Raw genomic sequence first — 21,025 nt, forward strand, 5'->3', positions numbered from 1 at the left:
GCTGATTGAAGTCTGCATGTGTATGAGTATGCGTCAGTCTGCGGTCTGCATCGCAGCTCATAGGACTCCGAATCACCACTTCTACTCGTCCGTGGTACGGCAAGTGCAAAGGTGTTGACGCTTGAGACGAATCGGGCTTCAGGGAATCGCTGTTCATGGGCCGATGGTTTAGACACGTCTTTGAATGAAACGACGAGTAATAACCAAGAACTCCCCGTTCCTGCGGTGACAAATATTATGGCATTCCAAGCCTGGGCGCAAGGTCACTCCTCGAGGTTGAGATTGGCCAATTGGCGAGACAGGAGACTCAGTTTCCCAACCGCGTGCAAGCCTTGGGGAGGAGAGTTACTTTTCCGCACCAAAGAGGCGTCAACTTCCGCTGGCTTGCGATTTGTGTTAATCGCAATGTTAACTAGGGGCACTTGAAAGTCTGGTAGGGCATATGTATAATCTTGATGCGATGGCCTCGAGTTACATCAGGGGTAACGGAAGGAAATTGAATGACTTGCGTCGAGAACCAGATGCGTTTGCAGCATGGTCGGGGAGTGAACAAACAGTGGTTTGTCGTTTCAAGGAGTTCATGCACGTCACGGAATGGCCAATGTGCCAATGTTGCAGTGTACAGGAAATTGCGGATAGGATTCGGGGGAACCATCAAATCCAAGTGCCTTGCTCCCACTCGACGAAAGAATTCTCCGAACATGTAAGCTGGGCGGAAGGGCTAGAGGGTTTGACTCGCCGACACGGAGGGCGAAACTTCAGCTCGGCGCCGATCGCGAGGAATGAGGCGGCTCAGGAGTCAGAAGGGCGGTTATTTCTGCTGGCTTTGCTGGCTTTGCTGGCTCGATGGATTTTGAATCTGCATTCTGGAAATGCATTTGCTCCACTTGACTGGCCGACCGAATTACACGGTGAAAATGACGATCAATGATCGGCAGGGTCAAATACATACTTTAAATTTTTGATATAAGCGTGTCTTGGAGCACATGAGTACCGAGTCAAGACGGCGTCTATCGTCATATCGTCATGAGCTCGTATAGTAAGCGGCAAATGCCATTTGTCCGAGTATACGGAAGATTGATAGACATACGATGATGATGATCGTGATGGAGATGTAACCAAGGACGCATTCATGGGGTAGACAGGTCATGGTATAGACTAAACAACAAACGGACGCATCGGCCGTTGATTTCTCTCTGCCTAAGCGGACCCCCGAAACCAGTTTGGAAGCGCGTAAAGCTGCAAACCCTTTTTAGCGCAGCAGGTCAGTCTTCAGTAGTCGGGCGAAAGCTTCCGCTCTATCACGAACAACTGACGTCAAAGAACAACCGTTACCTCGTGGCCGTGCTGGTTCGGCGGCAGCGGTGGATTGGGTGGATTTCGTCCAAAGGACAGAGTAAATTTCGCAATCTTGAGCGCGAGGGAGTTGCCAGAGTGCTCGCAATTTGGGCCAAACACGGGCCGTCTCTGCTCAGATGGCCTCGAACTCCGAAGATGGCGCACAGTCTGCACATTGACCGACAGTCCCCTGCCGCACATCTGCAATAGGATTTTGAACAGGCAAGGCGGTGGTAATCACTGCGAATAGGCGTGAGCATCCTAGGCATCACCCGCCACCTGCGCGCAGGAAGAGGAGGAGATATGCATGCAGCTCCCGGGGTGATGCTATATGTAGCGATGTATAAAACGTGTATATATATATGTATTGCATTAATCGCGGTAAACCCCGGAATATTGCATTATATTATATAAATAGGTGTTTTTTACGTATATTTAATTAGTATAACGTAAAACCGGTCGGTGAATGCGTTAATTCTATTATATAATAATATTCGAGATATCGTTTTATTATAAGCCGATGTTTTTTAATTCCTTTTTTTCTCTTTTTTTATTTATTTACTCGATAAAAGGCCGTAAAGGCTTAAAAACCTAGGGTTAATTTAACGTTTTACCGAAGGGGATAACGTACGCGAGAGTATTAAAATAAAATATAAATATTATAAATATCGTTTATATACTAAATATAAATCATTACGAATAAAATCTTACTTAAAAGAATATATTAAGTATTTATATATATAATATAATAGTATTACTCGTAATGTTTTTAATAATAATAATAATAATAATAGTGATAAAATTAATAAGCTTATACCTTAAAAATTAATAACCGCTTTATAAAAAATACTCTTAAATATTATTCTCGAAAACGATTTATTCTTTAATAGCTTATATAATAAAATAAGTAATTAAATTTATAATAATATATTTAATATAAAAAAATACTTAATAAACGTTTAATTAATAGTATATACTTAACGAATCTATATAATATAATTAAAAAAAGTTATAAATATTACTCGTTAATTACACTATATTAACGTTACTGTAATAAGAGTAGAGGGAACGGGGTGCTTACGTACCGGTTCCGGCTCTACTCAGCCGCCCTATATATATAGAGACCTAGGCCCCCTAGAAATATAAAAGGACAAGCGTTAGCTTTATCCTTTCACCACCCCTTACCTATCGTTACCACCTAGATTCGTGCACCTTCCACAAACGTTATCGATATAACGTAATAAAAATAAATATATAATTTAACGGAATTTTTTATTAATAAGTTTTATAACGTTATTAAATAGTATACGAGATTAATAAAAACGTTTAAAGAAAAAACCGGCTAAAAATTACGTTATTTTAAGCGTAAATTAATCGGAATCGATTTATATTAATTTCGTATTAAAAACTAATAAAAAGCTTTATTAACCTATATTTTTTAAAAGTGCGCTTCGCGTTAAAGGTCGATTTAACGGATTATTATTTTCACTTTTATTTACTAATCTACTATTAATAAATACCTACTTTAACTTAATGTATTTACCGAGTTATCGAAAAAATAGTAACTTCGTCGATTTTATTATTTAAATAATTAATCTAAAAAATAATACCGAGTTTTAATAATAATTATAAATATTAAAGGTAATTTTAACGCTTATTACCAAGGCTTTTAAAATAAGCGAGTTTAATAAAGCTAACTTATTTAATATACTCGATCGATAGCGTTATATTTATAATACTTAGAAAACGATAAAGAATAATACGATTTAATTTATAAATCGGTTAATTAATAAGGTTTAAAAACTATTTATTACGCTTATTACGATTTATAAAAAGTTAATAAGTATTAAATAATTTAAGCTTTATAATTAAATAGTCGCGACGAGATTACTATTTTAATAAATATATAAAAAATCGAGAAAGTAATTAGAGTATAATACCGCGAATTAAAGTGTATTTTAAAAGAGTTTTATAATTTTTAAATTCGAGTAAGTTATATTTATTTTAATTATAATACTATACTCGTCGATATTAACGATATAAAATTATATTAATTTAAAGTATATAAATATAACGTGGTTTACCATTACGCGACGTATATTACTTAGCGACGCACCTTAATTTAATTCTAATATAATTAAACTTTAACGCGTAATACCTTTATAATTATAATGCCTAATTAATCCTAAAAAGATCGAATAGTTTTAATAATTTAAGCGACACGAAACGGACCGAATTAAATAAACTAAAGAGTAATAGTAAAAGTTTATAATATACCTAAATTAACTTTACGCTATCGAATTTACGGCCGAACTTTAAAACGCGAAATCCGACCGAAACGACGTAAAATAAATCTAATTAAAAAAAAGGTACTTCGTAAATATATAATTAATTTAAATATCCGAAAAATACCTCCCGATTTCGTTAATATAGAAAATATAGCTAATTTCTTTACCGCGTCGCGCGGCGGCGACCGCGTCGGTAAGTACTAGGTTAAGCGTTTTATTAACCGTAACCCGGACTTAAAAACTAAAATAAATCGTCGGTACGATTACTAGAGGGTTTTTTACGAGGATTTTAAAGTTATTTCTGCCTAGTTTACGTTAGTCGCGAACATAAAAACGAAATACGGGATCGTTAACGAAAATATTTAAAATTTCGACGAAACCAACTTTATAATAAATATAATTAAGTTAATACTCGTCGTAATACGCGCCGAGCGGCGTAAAAAAGCGAAATCGGTTTAGCTTAATAATCGGGAATAAATAACGGCGATTAAATATATTAATTCGCAGGGTTAATATATTCCGCCGTTTTTAATCGTTTAAAATTAATATTACCTCGCGAACTAATCCCGCGAAACTAATTTACCGAGCGACTAGGTAATTAAGCCGATTTTAATAGTTAAACTAATAACGAAACAAGCTTAAATTAAATTAAGCACTTCGATAAATATACTAAATCGCAAACGAAAAGTCGCTACCGCCTCCTAATTCTCGACGGCTACGAGAGCTATATTTCGGCCGAATTCGAGGTATATTACTAGAATAACGATATTATTATTATTAATATACCTCCTTATTTATCGCATTTACTTTAACTTCTCGATATAATACTTTATTCGCCTTTAAAACGTGCTTATTCGAAAAAAATCGAGCTATTTATTAAAGCTTTTATAAACTATATTATTAAATTCGAATTCTTTATTACTTTTAAAGCCGCGTATTTTACTATTTTTACGGAAATTAACATTAAATTTAAATTTAACGCATTTAGTTTAATACCTTATAACCCTAATAAAGTAATTAGTAAGCTAAATATGCGTCTCCGAACGTTTACACTTAACTTATCCCGTTTAGGGACGGCTAGTACCTACGACCCTTAAACGCTGTTTAACCCCTAATAAATAACTAAGCACTTTATTTATATTAAAAAAAGGGTGTCTACCTATTAAAGAAGCTCTCCGACGCCGATTTTAAATGCGGTAAACTAAATAGCGAAGGGTATAACTAAAATAGCTTATAAAATAACCTTTATACGTAATAAGATATATATATTAAAAGAGGTTAATTTAGCACTTTTTAAGCGCCGAAGAATTAAAAAATCGCGAGTTTAGTTTAAAAAAGCCTTTATTATTAAGGAATTTTAGTAGCTATAAGACGAAAAGGCAAAAAAGAAACGTTCAGCGCCCGATAAAAATAAAAATAAGGGTTCGTCGAAACGGAGGGTAACCGGTAAAAAGCGCTGTAATATTTACGGCGAAACAAATTATAATACGTGAACATATAAAAAAGATATAAAATTAAGCGAGGAATCGAATAACGAGTAGTTTTAATTAATTTTAAGCGTTATAATTAAATTAATTTATATAAAAAGATCGAGAAGTAGAAAAGGTGCGTCGCTAAGTGATATACGTCGCGTAGTGGTAAACCACGTTAATAGTTTTTTAATTACCTTAGCTTTTCGGTTTTATAATACTTTTTTAATAAAAACACTTTTTAAGCGAGCTTTTTTTATAATAAACTTTATTAAAAACTATTTTAAAAATAAATTTTCGAGTAAAAAAATAAATATAAAAGCTTTTATTTATATTAATATACGTATATTAACGTATATACGTATAAGTATATATTCGCCGAGATTTAATAACCTTTAAATTATTAATATAAAAACCTTTAAAAAAGACTTATATAATAGTAAGCGTTTTATATTATAACTATACTAAAATTAAAAAAAAACATCTCCCCTCTAAGATTAACGTATTAACCTCTTTAGTTTAATGTAGAATGGCCTGAGCGCTATTTTCTACGCAAAAACGTAAAATGCACATACTGTAATATGCGCATACTGCGTTACGCAAAACGCATTCGTATATCGCTAGCTGTATGCTGTCCTGTGTCGGTGCCACATGAAGGTGCAAAAGGCGCGAGGTCATACCGAAGACCGTCGCACCGTCCAGATCAGACCACGGGCAGTCCAGCATTAACCGAGAATGACGTTTACGATAGTCTCACTATTCTAGACCCCAAAGTCGAGTCGTTTTTCTTTGAAGTACCAGGTGGATCGCCTACTCTCCGCGGGTGCGATATAGCGGCTTCATTACACTCCAGCCAGTATGTCCGGCATGTACACCAAATCGATCAGTGATGGATGCGGTTACGATGCGATTATATGTAGTAGGAGCTAGTGTGGGCTTCGAGGTTGGAGGTTGGTTGCTGTTGGAGACTTGGAGTTATCCCGCGCGCGAGATTGATCTTCCTGCAGGCGAATGCAACGTGCTACGATCCTTAACCTTGAACAGTTCTAGTTATGCTTGGCTAGTTCAGCCACCACTGCTCTGGCCGCTCACCTTGCCGTTTGACGAGGCGCGCCAGCCATCCGACCTTGATATGCCGAGAGCTAATTGAGACGACTCCAAGCAAGTCCTTGCATCGCTTAAATCTGGATTTATGGATTCTGCATTACCTCCTCCTTGCTTGGCTTCATATGCAGTGCATGTATATACATGTATTTGTGCGTGTGGAAAAGAGGAGGTAGGTTCGCGGAGATGATGCTCGCAGCACTCCGTAGTATTCCGTTGCCCGGAGTAGTGCTGCGATTGGTTTAGCCCCCGCGCAGGAAATATATGCAAATAATACGGAATTCCAAACACATCGATAGTCAGTAAACTACAGCATTCGTAAGATTACCGAGCTTGTCTTTAATCTGAAGCTCAGCGTACGACTCATGGACGACGAGGAATGAATGTAGATGACTACATGCAAACATGTACCTAAAGTTTGAGAGAGGAGAGGCAGGCTCCCCGGCCAAGTGGCTTGTACTAGTAGCGAGGAAACGAAGGAAGAGAAAAAAAAAAAGCACCGACGGCGCGACCGCTAGTCTGGTCGCTGTAGCTGAATCTGTCAAGCCAGTCCATGTCCACTCGTTAGAACAAGAGCTAGAGAGAACAAAGTCTGAAACGACTCCCACGTCAAAGATATAAGCCACGAGAAATGCACTTCTGCTTGAATTGCTCTGCCCAAGGCGGACTAGCTGGATGTAGCTCATGCGCCGGCGTGCTGGAACAATAATTGGAGGATTCCGGCCATAAGAAGCCAGCTACAGGATATAGCGCCATGGGCTGATGCTGCTGGGCTATAGGAGCCAACGGGATTGCATTCGCAGTTGGGCGACACGACCCAGAGCCGGCCGCGTTCTGGTTCAATGGGAGGAGCGGGAGGGCATGTGCATGTGTCCTGTGTGTGTTGTCGAGCAGTCGCTGTCACCCAAAAAGCAGGCTTTCTGGGTCCAGCGAGGCGTTCCATCTTCTGATGCGCGGGAACAGTAAGACAGTCGATCCAATCCGGCCCCCTGTTGCTGCCGACCAGGGCTACCCCCGTGTCAGACTTTCCCCACAGCCCAAGGCGGTCTCCTCTAAACCAAACCCATCGTCGTGCAATCCTCCTGCACGCTCGTTGGCCTGTCTGAGGTCTGCCCAGGTCGGAACCCAGGTCTGAGGTCTGTACTTCTGCCCGTACCTCGCCCTCGCTGCAGGGGGAGCACTCCAGTCGGGAGATCAGACAACTTCCCAAGGTCCCAAGGCAGGTAACAAAGTAACAAAAACACACGGCGGCCAGGCGGCTAGTACGGCATCAAACCCCCTCTTTCCAAGGTGAGAAGGCCGCATGCTCAACTTCTTGGTCCATGTCGCATCCGACTCTTGTTCCAATCTCTACGATCTCGATTCAGCATCCGCATTCTGGGCTTCGTTCTTTATCCGAACTGCTGCTGTGGTAACTTCCAATGCAATCGATTCAGGTTTCTTCTCAAACCCGACTCTCTACTTACCCACCGTCTACTGTACAGTACTTCCTTGCCTGGTCCTGACACTTGTACTTGCCTAGCCCACTTGAATATATCTGTTTTGTTTCGGCTGCTCTTCTAGACTTTGTTTTTCCTTCTCTCTCTCCTTCTACTAACCTACATCGTAGACGCCCCTGTCTCGATCTAATATGACCTACGCCTACCAACAATAAAGCCCAGCAGGTTCCTGCTGTGTGTTTGTAACCCGCCCTATACTTGGCCCTTGTCCTTACCTTACCTTCTCTCTCACGTTGTGACCTAATTGCTCTGTGGCACCGCCGACCTTGCCTCCTACGAGATCCAAAACTATCTCGACTCAAACCTTCAGCATAATTATTGGGTTGGGGCGCTGCTACCTCGGTTGCGCGGCATGGATTTGAAGATATAGGCTACTTGTCGAACCTCGGAGGATTTCGTGGCATGGGAGCTGTGCAGTCGTGCAACAGTAACGATAACGAAGAAAGGCCTTTTTCCAGTCTTCCGACCCAAGCATGGGAAATGTCCCCTCCAGCGAGTCCCCAGAGGGGGGCCGGATGGCTCCTCACAAGCTGTCCAAACCCCGAACGACCAACGTAACGACAGCTGGACTGTCGAACACAAGTCGCCCGGCAGACTTATCCAAACGACGCTCACTGTCCTACAGGACTAGTTCTGTCCCTCATGGCGCTTCTCTCTCGTCCTCCCCCGTGCCAATGCCGCCAATGCCGCCTCTCCCCCACGCTGGTGACTTCGATCAGACGGAACCTGCCGCCAGGCCAGAAGGTGCCTCCCGAACCCTGTCTGTCAAAAGCATATTCCGGTCTCGATCTTCGAAAGGTGTCACCAAGAGACCCGGAAGGACAAACAGCGTCGGCCCTTTGATGCCTTCGCCTTCGCCTGTGCCAAGTACACGGCCAACCAGGGCAAATTCCATGGTCGTAGACGGTAGTGGGCATTACGCCCAAACTGCAGGGTGAGCTTCCAACCCAACTGAGGTGTTATACTCTCCAATCTTTTGCTGACAATTTTACTCCAGGTGGCCAACTACCGGTGCCAGCTCTTTCAACTACGATCCCACCTCTTACGAAGCAAAACGCCTTTCGTACCTAATGGAGACTCCTATCTACATTGAAGACCTTTCAATGATGTCGGATACCCAGACAACAGGAAGCCGGAGAAATTCACATTCAGAAGCCAATCCCGCATACTCCTCGACCGCTGCTGTGCCACGGGCCAGTTCAGATATGTCCCTGTACACCCCGATGAGACGGCGCTCGCTTCTTACCCCGGGTCTCGCCACACGCGCATCTCCAACACCCCCGGTTCCGCGTAAATCTAGAAATAGATACAGTATGCCGTCTACACCATCCCGGCGCGATTCTTTTGACGGCCTCGAGATAGGCATGTTCGCGATGCGTCCGTCTTCTGCTGTTCAGCCAGAGTCAATCCCACGCGCAGCAACACCGTCTGATGATGAATATGCCCAAACTGGTGCTTTTAAGCTGGGTACCCTCCGAATCACCAATGGTAGTCCTGTGACTAGTCCATCTTCACACGTAGAAGCCGAGTCCAGTCTGGCTTCAGGGATAAAAAAGGACCAGGACTACTTCCAACAGCCTCGGATCCCGGAATTAGGGGCAGAGCCATCAAAGATTGAAGAGGGTACTCTTCATGCAACACATCTAACTCCCGGATATCTTCCGCAAATATGCGTGAGCCCAATTCGGCTTGATGAGGTGAAGATGGAGGATGTCGAAGGATTGCAAACCACAAGCAAGACCACAGCGGTTGAAGACGATCTGTTTGAGGTGGAGCAGCCCGATTCCCCCAAAGCAGAGGTTCTCGACGTGCGAGTTGACCCCAGCGCAAAGTCTCACCCCCGTCCCAAACTCGCAGCCGGGGCGAAGCATTCGAAGGATATTGGCCGATCCGACAGTGGCGTTGTTGCGAGCCCGACCTCGGAGTGCTCGCAACAGTCCTTGTCAAAAGCCGATTCTGGCTATAGCTCCAACGTCTCATTGCGCTCGTTCTCAAAGCCACTCGCTGCGAAAAAGGCGGAACTCGCTAGCAAATCTGCACTCGATACACCACCAGATACGCCTCACAAAGAAAGCGCGGTTCTGCAAATGCCCATGTCGGCTAGCCCAGATCTGGTCGATTCATCTTCCTCGAGAGAGGGTACCCCTCCACTTGTCCAAGAGAAGGAACAACAAAAGGACACCCCTGGGCGTCACAATATGTGGTCTCGGGGTCGCACAGCCTTCTCGAAGAGAGTCAAGAACTCAGCACCATCCGCCATCAACCCTCACAGCCAGATCAGTGCTCTTCAAGCACCTGAACCGTCGCCGCTAAGCCCAACAAGCTCGATCATGTCCAGAAGCAGTCTCAGTAGTATCACACGCCGAAATGGCAAGCTGCACCGTTTCCTCAGCAGTGGCCGCAAGCCTCACGAAGCCCAAGCACCTTCGCAACCAGAAGAGACTGATGTGCCAACCGCTTCGCAGGCTGTCGAAGCCAGCTTCGCAGATCATGTCGGCCCACTGCCTCTTCCCAGGAAAAGGTGGGATCTCAGAGCCGAGCCTAGTAAGGAGACTCTTGGCACAATAATGAGCGTTGGCAGTGCCGAGTTCGACCATTCGCCCACTTCACATCGAGAGGTGGTTGTACCGAGTACACGCAAACCTAGGAACGATGGCCAATGTACTGCTACGAGCGCTGCACTGCAATCTGCCACGAAGCCAACCGTACGCAAGCATGTACCTATCTGTAAATCGATGACGACTCCTCAGCAACCTTCGTCCACCAGTCCGTTGGCAACGGCAATGTCGCCCGAGCCAGAAGCTACCGCTGTGCCCCCCAAGCAGGTCTCCGCCGTGGGAGGTAGACTAAGAACCGCCACCACGTCTTCTTTGGCTAGAAGCGGCCTCCGCAAATCGCACGTCCGTCAGAGATCGAGTACCTTGAACGCACAGATCGAGAAGGACCTTTCCATGCGATACTCAGTCTCGAGCAATATCACGTCCAATGTCGCTGCTAATGAAGTGCCGCCAGTGAGCCAAGCAGAAATTGCCAACAAAAGGATCAGATCGCCTCCACCGGTGAGCATGCGGACACGGAACAACGGAGACTTCGTCAAGCCTCCGACCAGAGCTCAGTCCACACCCCCGGCAGCTATGAGACAGCTCCTTTCCAGGAAACCCAGCCGAGAAGTGATTCAGAGCTACCCTTCAGTTGTCAGTCAAGAGCCCAGTCGTGAGGCCATCCACGGCTATCCCCCAGTAGCTGAAGCTTACCGCGGGTGCGCTCCAGTCTCTCCGACAATGCCACATTTGAATCGTAGACTCTCCGTGGTTGTCAACACCGAGTCGGGGTCCTTCCGAAGGCCCAATTGGGATGTGCAGCCAGAACATCACAGCGGAACATGCTCGGGGACATCATCGGTTGACCAGAGCCGGCACAACTCTCTCACCAGTCAAACCAATGCACAAATGCGTGTGATAGCACGACCAAAATTAGTGCCTCTTCACCATAGGTATAGCTATGATGGCTATAGTCTCCAGCAGTTCCGCGCGAACGGGGATGCCGTCCTTCCCGAAACGGAGGAGATTTTGATTCGAGACAATGGGCCTTACCCATCCATGCTTCATAAGGATGGCCAAGAATATGTCACCGACCCATGGAGTGGTCGTCCTATGCCACAAGTACTTGGTAATCAGGGTCGCTACCCGCCGTACGTACCCCGAGGGCATTTCAGAAACCGGAGCATGGGCGCCGATCAACATCCAGCACCATACCGCGTGCTTCACAGCTACAACTCTCCAGCATACAAGAATGCACCCATCTGGGGCTGATTCACATATGTATATGGAAACACTTTTGGGGCCGTCCCTTGATTCCAGCAAGCCCTCCTTAACTTTCGATCTTATCGTATTTCAGCATTTTTTTTTGGCATCTTATGGCGTTATCTTTTAGCCTTTTGATTTTGGTTGGTCATCAGCGCCCCATTGGGCCCTTCTGTTCTCCAAGAACACGACTCCTCACTTGGAGATATTTCTTTTTATCTTACAGCGGTTGGGTTCAGGACACTATTTGAACCTTTGGGGAGTTTTGGCAGGCTTGCCATTGATTTTTGTTCTACCGGTCTGGCTGCGGTGACAGCATGTTTGGTGATACCAGGATATACCGTCATGAAGTTTTTTTGCTTTTGTTCTCACATTTTTTCTTTGTACATTGAATGAGGATGAGGCGAACCCGGAGTATACGCATACGGAATATCCCGTCGGGGGGCCTCGGTGGCTTTTGTCGTTTTATTATTGGCTAGGCCGAGAACGGCTTGGGTACGAACACCGTACAGCTCCATACTTCTCATCAGAAGATGGAATGCCTTATAGAAGTTGAACCTAGCTTATGGGCGTTCGCTTCCAGGATGAGGGAGAGGAGGGGAGGTTCAGGGAGACAGGATGAACCCCCAGGCGTCGAGACAATCGATGTCTTGTCAGTGTCGCGTTGTGTATTACTACTATATCGCCGAAAGCGGGCTTAGTGCTTAAGCCTTCTATCATTGCAATATACGACGCAACTTGGCATGGAAATCACTTGATGATACACCATTCTTCTTGCATGACCACTAACCTACTTTATGTGACTTACCAGAATATCCTACCCTTAGAGTGTAAGCAGTAGCGACTTGATCTAGTGTTGTGTATTGGGGGTACGAAGGAGGTCTAATGAACCTCTGGGCGGGTGGAACACCAAGAATTCTGCCAGTCTCTCATCGCCAGGGGGGTTGTTCCGGCTCACTGGGCCTCAACTTTTGCTCGGTTAATGTCAGCCGCTGACGTAAGTTCTAGCCGTGAGACCTGCTACTCATTTTTGTTTCCGGTTCCGTCTGCTAGGGGGTTGGTTTCGTAGCTAGCCAGCTTACCAATGGTCTTGGCTATATAAGTGTCATGAAATAGGCAAGCTACCCCCATACCTATTTGACCTCGACACGGTAAAAAAGGGTAGCTCGTATATTTCTATGCTGCTGCTTCTGGGGACTGAGTTTCCAACCAAGCCAGAACCTTTTTCGAGTCAAATAGCAACACCAAATGATCTCTTTTCTGCCCCGGGGCTCTGACTATGGCTTAGAAAGTTCTGGGCGTGATTCTATGAATGAACACATAAGGTATTACGAGCTGCCTTGATTGCTTCACCAACGAGCCGGCTGCTCTAGCGAAGACAACTGATGTAAACATGACGATGCCCAACATGCGACACATCACAACATGAACATTGATAGTGGCATCCTGCTTCACACCTTCACACCGTTGTTCAATAGTCATAGGGGAGGGGAGGTATATGCCCGGCTATAGTTTCTGGTGATACGGCATCTTGCAAAGCGGCTCGCCCTGCCGGTCGCAGGAAGCTCAATTGTCCACCACCCGCATGAGATTGGTCAAGCCTGCATGCGCATAAGCCATCTCTGCTGCAGAGGTGAAATCTGGGGTAACGTGGCCGGGGGCCTTGTCCAGCGAAAGGAGTTGAGCCGATTCGTACTTCTTTCCTGTGACCTTTCTATCGAGGAAGGCGCTCGAGGGGAGATGCTTGTTGGGGGGCGGGCCGCATGGCTGACCTGGTCGCTGCATGAAATTGTTTGCCTATACCCTCACGTCAGAACAGCACTTCCCTTCTCGGGCGCTTGCGGCAGATCCAGAGGAGGTACGGTGTGGCGCCGCCACAGGTGCTGACGGGACGGCGGTTTCTGACGAAGTCTTCTCAGAGTCACGCCCAAAGTGAAGGAAAGTCTACTACGAATACGTTTGCGGCTGCGTTAGCGCACAGTTCAATGATTGAAGTATTGCGGCATTTGCAAGTATGCAGGATCTAGCTTTGCGATTTGAGCGGTGCTTATAGCCCAAAATAGGCTGAACGTGAGTTACCCCTGGGTGTAGTAGATTGCCCTTGAAAAGCTCGCGGACGTTGACAAAAATCTGCATCGACGGTCGTCATGGCGCATGGACTCGGGAGTAAACGAAAAAGAAATATGAGACAAGGGGGGAAAAGTAGGAAAAGGTTACAAATTGCGTAGAGCTTTGCAGCAAACGTGGTGGTCATTACTGAGCTGACGCTCACCGCTCATGCGAACCGCATCAGCTTGAGCCGTACGAGACTCATGGGGAACCGCAGCATTTGGGGGCGCCTGGAAGTTGTGAGTGAGTACGTGTAAGTATGGAATGGATTGGCCGTTGAGGCAAGCGAGCCCAAACACCACATGGCGTCTTATTTTGCTTTCACCCGAAACCGCATTCCACATCTCGGTTCGGTTAATGGGACATGCGTTGGCATTGCCAGATGCTGTGGCACCACGAATGGGTCCTTTCTAAGCAGATCTGCCGCAAGATCTAACCGACATACAGCAGGCTAAGGGATCTCACAGCGATCTCGGGCATGGGTGTATAGTTGCATGCCCAGGTAGCCTGTGGCCTCGGCATCCAGATAGATTGCAGGCGCACGTGGGGATGGAAGATTGGATTGGTCCATGCAGGCCGGTTCACGAGACACACTAGAGAATTGCGCAAGAGGGTGCATCAGAGGGAGAGGGAACCGGATGGTGAAGTTCTTGTCCTTCGCGATGCGGGAAATGCCAATATGCCATGTTGATCGAGGGTCCCGACAACTGGGGACGCCGAGACGCACGTCGCGGGGTAAGGGTAAGTAATCATGTCCGGCTCGCAACATTTCCCGTTCTGCTTCTGCTTTGGGTCGATCGCTGACGAAGGGCCGTTCGTCTTCTTGTCGGTAGTAGTAGTAGTAGTAGCAGCAACTGTGTATTGCTGACAGAACTTAGAAGACGGGAAACCAGGGGTTATCACTTTGACCAAAAGAGAAGCGCTAAAGGTTGCTGTGAGACACGGCATCGGAGTGATTGGACGGTTTCTGTGCGATCGCAGATCATGACCGTTGACGTAGCTCCGAGCTAGAGCTTGGACCCTGGAATTAGTCATGTGCGTAGTCCGTAGTCCGTTACTGTCCGTACAGCAGTACCGTTTCGTATTGGCAGTATGCGATGCGCGCGAGCTGACTGCCAGAATCACTGACCAATGCAACCCCGACAAGCAAACAGCTGCCGTCACGGCCAGTCGTGGGGAGGCAAAGACCAGCCCCGTTACCTACCTACATGTAGGTAGGTTCCATGGCAGGTATTATCAGCCATTTGGATGAAAGTGAGGCGGAGTCCACTATGATACCCGCACCCGCACAACTCTTCTCCTGCTGAGCCCTCCAACCGTCCCGCAAGTGCACCGGGCAGAAAATGAAAATGCAGCATGTCATGGACTTCTTTAACTTTGCAATTCAGGGTCCTGCAGGTTCCTGCTAGCGCCTCCCTAAAGCTCCTGGGTCCCGCCTAGGTTAGTGGGAAGGAGCACGCTGCACGGGCAGCACGGCCTGCCCACCCTGCAGGCTAACAGAAGCCCCACATCCAACCAAAGCCGCCAGCGAAGGGCCATCCATCCGATCGCCGTGTTATTCTATCTTCTCGAGATCTCACGCTTTCCCAGACCATCATCCATTCCGTTCATTCCATCCATCCCGCAGCCCTGGGCAGCTAAACGTTAATAAGACCAACCATGACCTCTCGCCCTGCTAGCAGGACCGGCCGCGGGCTTGCCCGTTGTGTGACTCTGTATTCTGGTTCTGATTTTGATACGCCTTCCAGGCCTGGCTTGCCCCGACTTGCCCTGACTTGTCTGACCCTGCACCTACGTACATGCACACACACACGACTTGGTCCTGGGCCCTCATCATCATCATCATCATCATCATCATCGCTTCCATTGTATGCGCGTCTCACCATGACCCAAAGTCTATTCGCCTAACAGACCGGAACCCCTATGCTTTCCATTACCCCTCCAAACATCATAGACCTGTACCGAGACCATACGATCGTTCCATTAGCTGGCCCCTTTACGCTGCCTACTCGTTTGTCTGCCTGCCTATTCGGAACCCAAATTAGCCAGACCAGCCCCGAGTGTCTGTCTACGTCGCCTACTAGTACATCTTCATCCGCAGCTGCTCCATATACCGACAAGGTGGGCCACTCTGGCTTCTTGCCTCCGCTTCTGAGATTCCCGATTTTAATGAGATTCTCATGAGCGACTGTGGCATCAGCTCAGATTAGGCCTCGCTGGTCCCGTTGGAGCCGTTTCCCCGGCCTCTGTCAAAATACTACTTACACATATTATATACTCGACGTCATCACCTACGAGGCTGAGGTTGGTGGGAGATGTCGGAAAGCAACGTCCTCATCTACTTGGTTCGCCGGGACCTGCGAGTTTCGGACAACCCTATACTACATCACCTCGCCACGACCGAGGGCCATGGCTTCACACATCTGTTGCCCGTCTGTGTAGTCACCCCCAACCAGTATGAGGTGTCCGGTTTCATCAACGACGGAACCAGTTCGCCTTTTCCCGAAGCCAGGAGTATCGTGGGCGGCTTTTGGAGATGCGGACCACATAGGGCCAAGTTCGTTGCGGAGTCGATTTGGGACCTGAAGAACTCATTTGAATCCCTGGGCAGCGGGCTTATTATCCGCGTCGGCCAGTTTAGCGACACCTTGAAGAGTCTGGTCGGCGGTTTGAAGGCCGAAGGACTAAACGTCGGGGCAACGTGGATGGTTTCCCAGGAAGGATATGATGAGAAGCTGGAGGAAGATTCCGTCTCGGCATGCTGTGCGAGTGAGAATATCGAGTTCAAATCTTGGGTGGACGAGAAGTACTTCATCGACGAGTGAGCGACCCCCGACACGTGTTCCCCTTTCCAACCTGGCCGCAGGCGACAGCATGGTTGCTAACCATAAAGCAGCCGTGACCTTAACTTCGAGAATGCACAGGATTTGCCGGACGTTTTCACTACGTATCGGAAGAGCATGGAGCCGCTGCGAGAAAGACCAAGACAGGCGGTTCCAAAACCCCCACAGTCTTCGCTTCCAGACTTCCCTCCTGCGTCGTCCATCGCGCCCCAAGCGGCACCATTCGAGATTCCAACTGATCTGGATGGGTTCAGGGAAGCAATGCTGAAGAAGGTCCGGGATTTCATACACGTTCTTCCTCCGTTTCCCGAGGACGCGGAGTCCGCCCATCCGTTCTCTGGCGGAGAGACGAACGCGCTGGTTCGCATCGATGATATCATAAAGCACGGTGTTGTCCATAGATATAAGACATCCCGTAACGGTCTGGTGGGGACCGAGTTTAGCACCAAACTTTCAGCGTGGCTGGCACTAGGTTGCATAACTGGGAGACAAGTCCACTGGCGAATGGTTGATTATGAAGACGGCAAGGATGAGACCTTTGCTGAGGCCGAGGGATACGGAAAAGGTGAAAACGAAGGATCGAAAGGTGTGCGGTTCGAGTTGCTGTGGCGGGACTATATGTGTCTTTGCCACAAGAAGTTTGGCAAAAAGCTCTTCTATCGATCCGGCTTTCGCGAAGATCACAGCCATAAATGGAAAGCGCCCGTTAAGAAAGAGGGTACCCAAGAGCCATCGGAATCGGACGCGGCGGAAGACGTTGATCGGATTCTCCAGCGTATCTTCGACGGGACCACTGGTATGGGCCTGATCGACGCAACCCAGCGCGAACTTTTGCATACTGGATATACGTCCAACCGAGCCCGCCAGAACCTGGCTAGCTTCATTGCGAAGCACCTCAATATCGACTGGCGCTATGGCGCCGAGTGGTACGAAATGCTCCTTGTCGACTATGATGTGTCCTCGAACTGGGCGAACTGGCAGTACGTGGCTGGAGTTGGAAACGATCCCAGAGGCGAGGCCAGAATCTTTAACCCCGTCAAGCAAGCCTTCGACTATGACAAGGAGGGCACCTATGTTCGGCGCTGGGTCCCCGAAGTGCGCGCGCTGGAGAGGCTCGAGCACGTGTTCCAATGCTGCATGACGCCCAAGGAGGATTGGGACCGCTTCAACCTGACCGGTCTCATCATGGCCGAATATCCCGTCAAGAGGATCGACTTTACGGTGGACGGCAAGCCCAACAAGCATGTCAAACGACCCTTTGACCGACGCCGAAAGGACGGCCGTATTCGTAGTGCCACCAATACCCAAGTTGTGACTGACCGGCAGCCCGTGGCTGATCCGTCCGAGAACGCGGCGAACGCGCCTAATGGTAATGGTTATGGCAGCCAGTACGGTCCCCAGCCGAGGCATTTTGCTCAATTTGACCCCCCACGCAGCCCAAGAGGTGGAGGGTTTCGGGGAGGTCGAGGAGGAGGTCCTGGTGGAGCTGGCCGTGGGAGAGGAGGTGGCTATGGCGGTCCTCCAAACAGAGGGTTCCCGAGGGGTGGTGGAGGATATCGAGGCAATGGCCGTGGGCAACCACAGTTCTACCCAAATGCATACGCCCAATACGGGCCGCCTCCCGGGCCCGGAAGGCCGATGCCATGGGGTCCCGCGCAAGGTCCGGTATAGAGTGCCGCAAGCGTTGCTTTTTACCCCATGCCACCGTCATCATCACCATTCCTCGATCATCAGGTCACATCTCCGCCGCAGTCACCTCTTCTCCACCATCCTGATGAGGTGGCAATATACCTTCCGTATCAGGTTTACTCCCATGCGATGAGTTATGGCCAATGAAATTTGAAAAACGAAATGAGATACTTCATCCGCTCTATCAACCATCAACAAACAAACAAACGGGTGACGCTGGCAAAAGTGGTGGCCAAGACAAGAAGAGAAAGTGTGTTCTCAAAATTCAACTGTACTTAGCATACCATATAGGCATACTTGCGATGCATACTGCCAGGCGTGTGGTGTTTTGGGGACGGAATGAGGTTTATGCAAAAACAAAACAATTTCAAAAATACGCACATACGAAGTACTGTGTCTCTTTTCATCTATTGATTTGTCGTTCTACACAGAGCTCGGTAACAGCATAACGTAGCAGATGCGGTTTCCATCCACTTCTACAGTACGGATCCGAATGATTACTGATACACCAAATTTTGATGCCTGCCTCCACCAAACCACCAGTTCCGTCCAACGAGTTACTACTTCCTTCACAATCAGCGTACATGCATAACAATTGCTAAGCCGTAGGTAAACCCATACCAGCAGCTACCACCGAGTCTCCAGAGGCGCCAAGTTGATACCCTTGGGCACGACGAAGAGGGCGCGGGCTTCGACGCAGACCCTGCCGTTCTCGGCCTCGACGTGGCCGTGGACCCAAAGTTTGCGGTCGCTCTTGCGGCTGCCGTCCTTGTTCAGGGCCTCGGCGCCCTCCTCGACGACGGGCCGCGTCCGCACCGTGTAAAAGGCGTTAGTCACGGTGGGCTTCTTGTAGTTGAGCTCGAGCCGGGCCGTGACGCCCGTGCGGCTGGGGAAGCGCAGGATGGCGCAGCGGCCCAGCGTCTCGTCCAGGACCGTCGCGAGCGCGCCACCGTGCACGACGCCCGGCCAGCCGGCCGTGCCGCCGCCAAAGTAGACGACGTTGACCAGCTCGCCCGTGGACGCGTTCCAGAAGACGCGCTGGTAGGCCAGGCCCTTGGAGCCGGAGAGGGCGCCCGCGGTGACGCTTCCCTTGCGCTTCTCGCTGTTGCTGCCGCCGCGGTCGTCGTAGGCCGCCCAGGACTCCCAGGCCGGGTCCGCGGAGAGCTGCTGCACGAGGGGCAGCTTGGCGGCCCGCTCGTGGATCCCCGACGTCACGTACAGGTCTTCGGGCGTGCCCCGTGCTGGGAGCGGGGGCGGGGAGATGGAGAGCCGGAAGAGCGAGCCGATGGTGGCGCCGAAGCAGGCGAAGACGACGGCGTAGATGAGGCCGCGGCGGCGGCGGCGGGGAGGCGGCGGTGGGGGCTGTTGCGCATCTTCTTCTGGCAGTGGTTCTTCGGGCGCTGTAGGTATTTGGGGGCCTCTGCGGCGACTGCTATCGGGCTTGGTTTGCCGGGTTCATTGTTGCGGACCTCGAAGCGGGCGGGCGTGGTCGCGAAGGAGCGCTGCCATTGCGACTTCAGCCTCGGCTGGGACAGGGACTGTTGCTGTTGCAGAAGCCGTTGGGCGCAGCAACGTGTGGCTGTTGTTATCGCATTTCGGGCTAGAAGCGAGTGCGAGGGGGCGAAAGGCCGGCAGATGCGTAGGTTCGTCGGATGTCGAGGTCGGAACATGGCTGCAGGTCTCAGGCGCATCGGCAAACAAAACTTCACGATGCTGGCTGCTGCCACTACTGGCTGGGTAAGGTACTATGGGGTACCTGAGGTCTACTGGGTTATGGTGGTGGTGGGGTCCATCACCGACCGCTGGACTCGGATCTTTGGGCAGGTCCGGGTCCCTAAGCTCACAGACAGCCCGCTAAAGAAAGTCGCTATCTGATAGGCAGCCAGTCCACTAATCACTGATCCTGATGGCAATCGGGCAGTTTCTTACAGTAGCAACTCCGAGTTCGCATTGCTGGATGTACTTCGCTCAAGCAACCTTGGAAGCGTCGCCGTAGAGTTCCAATCAGTATCATCAGTATCCATCCCAGATGATTGGCTTCGTGCTTCTAGAATCCCGTCCATCCAATTGACGACAACCAGATCACCCTCGGCGATTGCTGCCAGCACTAACGAACGAAGGAACTAGGATCAAGCCCGGTCTTTCGGGAATCTGGCAAGTGACACTAGAAGGGATAAAAAGGGCCAGTCGCGGCTGCCCGTCTTACAGAAGCTTACTATCGGATATCTATGACCTCACTATTATGATTGCCCAAAAGGTTGTAATTGATATATGCAAGGCAATTAATTTTGGCCCATTCCGCCCCGGCTATTGCATAATGACAAGTGCTCTCGACAACATGGACGGTGTTGGATGCAAGGTATGCTCTGCCAATTACCACCCACCAGACAAATGGGCATGGTCTATTGCGCTTGCCATCTCTTGCCGGGTTCCAAGGGAGTGACAATCATATTTGTTTGCGCCAGTCCGTCGCCCACTTTGCTTGACGGATTCTCCTTACCTCATGCCCTCTTCACGAATCGAAGCCCGCCCCGGCCAGTAGCCACACACATACACCCACCCCAAGTCTACCTAAACTTTGGCTCCCACTACTCCGTTGGCGCCTACACTTCATACACTACCGCCGGTGCCGTCGTACCTGGCTACAGATACCTCCCTGTGGATAAAAGAAACTCGCGCTATACCAATAATTTCTTGGGTGGACGCTGTCCCCCAGCCGCTGGGGAACACCTTGCTTATTCCCTTTGGCTCCCATACCACGCTTTATATAAGGTTATAGTTGCGCAACTTTGAAAGCTTTCCCCTGGTCCTGCACGCATTGCCGTAACCGTCTTTCCCTCGAGATTTGGGACAAAGTTGCCCACCAGTGATCTATCAGGCCTG

The 21,025-nt window shown here is 48.6% G+C and overlaps 4 protein-coding genes across 4 annotated transcripts; 3 read left to right on the forward strand and 1 right to left on the reverse strand.

Annotated features, from left to right (window-relative positions):
* Positions 1-8,171: 8,171 nt before the first annotated feature.
* Positions 8,172-11,510, forward strand: PG986_002993 (uncharacterized protein; the record flags this gene model as incomplete). The annotated part of the gene is made up of 3 exons (XM_066839215.1): positions 8,172-8,269; positions 8,324-8,632; positions 8,696-11,510. 3 exons carry the CDS (start codon positions 8,172-8,174, stop codon positions 11,508-11,510), a joined length of 3,222 nt encoding a protein of 1,073 aa, XP_066704279.1.
* Positions 11,511-15,925: 4,415 nt separating this feature from the next.
* On the forward strand, positions 15,926-16,435 carry PG986_002994 (DASH family cryptochrome; the record flags this gene model as incomplete). The annotated part of the gene is made up of 1 exon (XM_066839216.1): positions 15,926-16,435. One exon carries the CDS (start codon positions 15,926-15,928, stop codon positions 16,433-16,435), a length of 510 nt encoding a protein of 169 aa, XP_066704280.1.
* A 135-nt stretch (positions 16,436-16,570) lies between these two features.
* Positions 16,571-18,275, forward strand: PG986_002995 (cryptochrome DASH; the record flags this gene model as incomplete). Its single annotated transcript, XM_066839217.1, has 2 exons — positions 16,571-17,822; positions 17,890-18,275. 2 exons carry the CDS (start codon positions 16,571-16,573, stop codon positions 18,273-18,275), a joined length of 1,638 nt encoding a protein of 545 aa, XP_066704281.1.
* Positions 18,276-18,769: 494 nt separating this feature from the next.
* PG986_002996 (uncharacterized protein) lies at positions 18,770-19,651 on the reverse strand (the record flags this gene model as incomplete). The annotated part of the gene is made up of 2 exons (XM_066839218.1): positions 18,770-19,542; positions 19,612-19,651. 2 exons carry the CDS (start codon positions 19,649-19,651, stop codon positions 18,770-18,772), a joined length of 813 nt encoding a protein of 270 aa, XP_066704282.1.
* Between the last annotated feature and the right edge of the window lie 1,374 nt (positions 19,652-21,025).

This window comes from Apiospora aurea, assembly GCF_038362705.1.
Source record: "Apiospora aurea strain CBS 24483 chromosome Unknown utg000002l_segment0_segment0, whole genome shotgun sequence".
NCBI classification, from domain to species: Eukaryota; Fungi; Ascomycota; class Sordariomycetes; order Amphisphaeriales; family Apiosporaceae; genus Apiospora; species Apiospora aurea.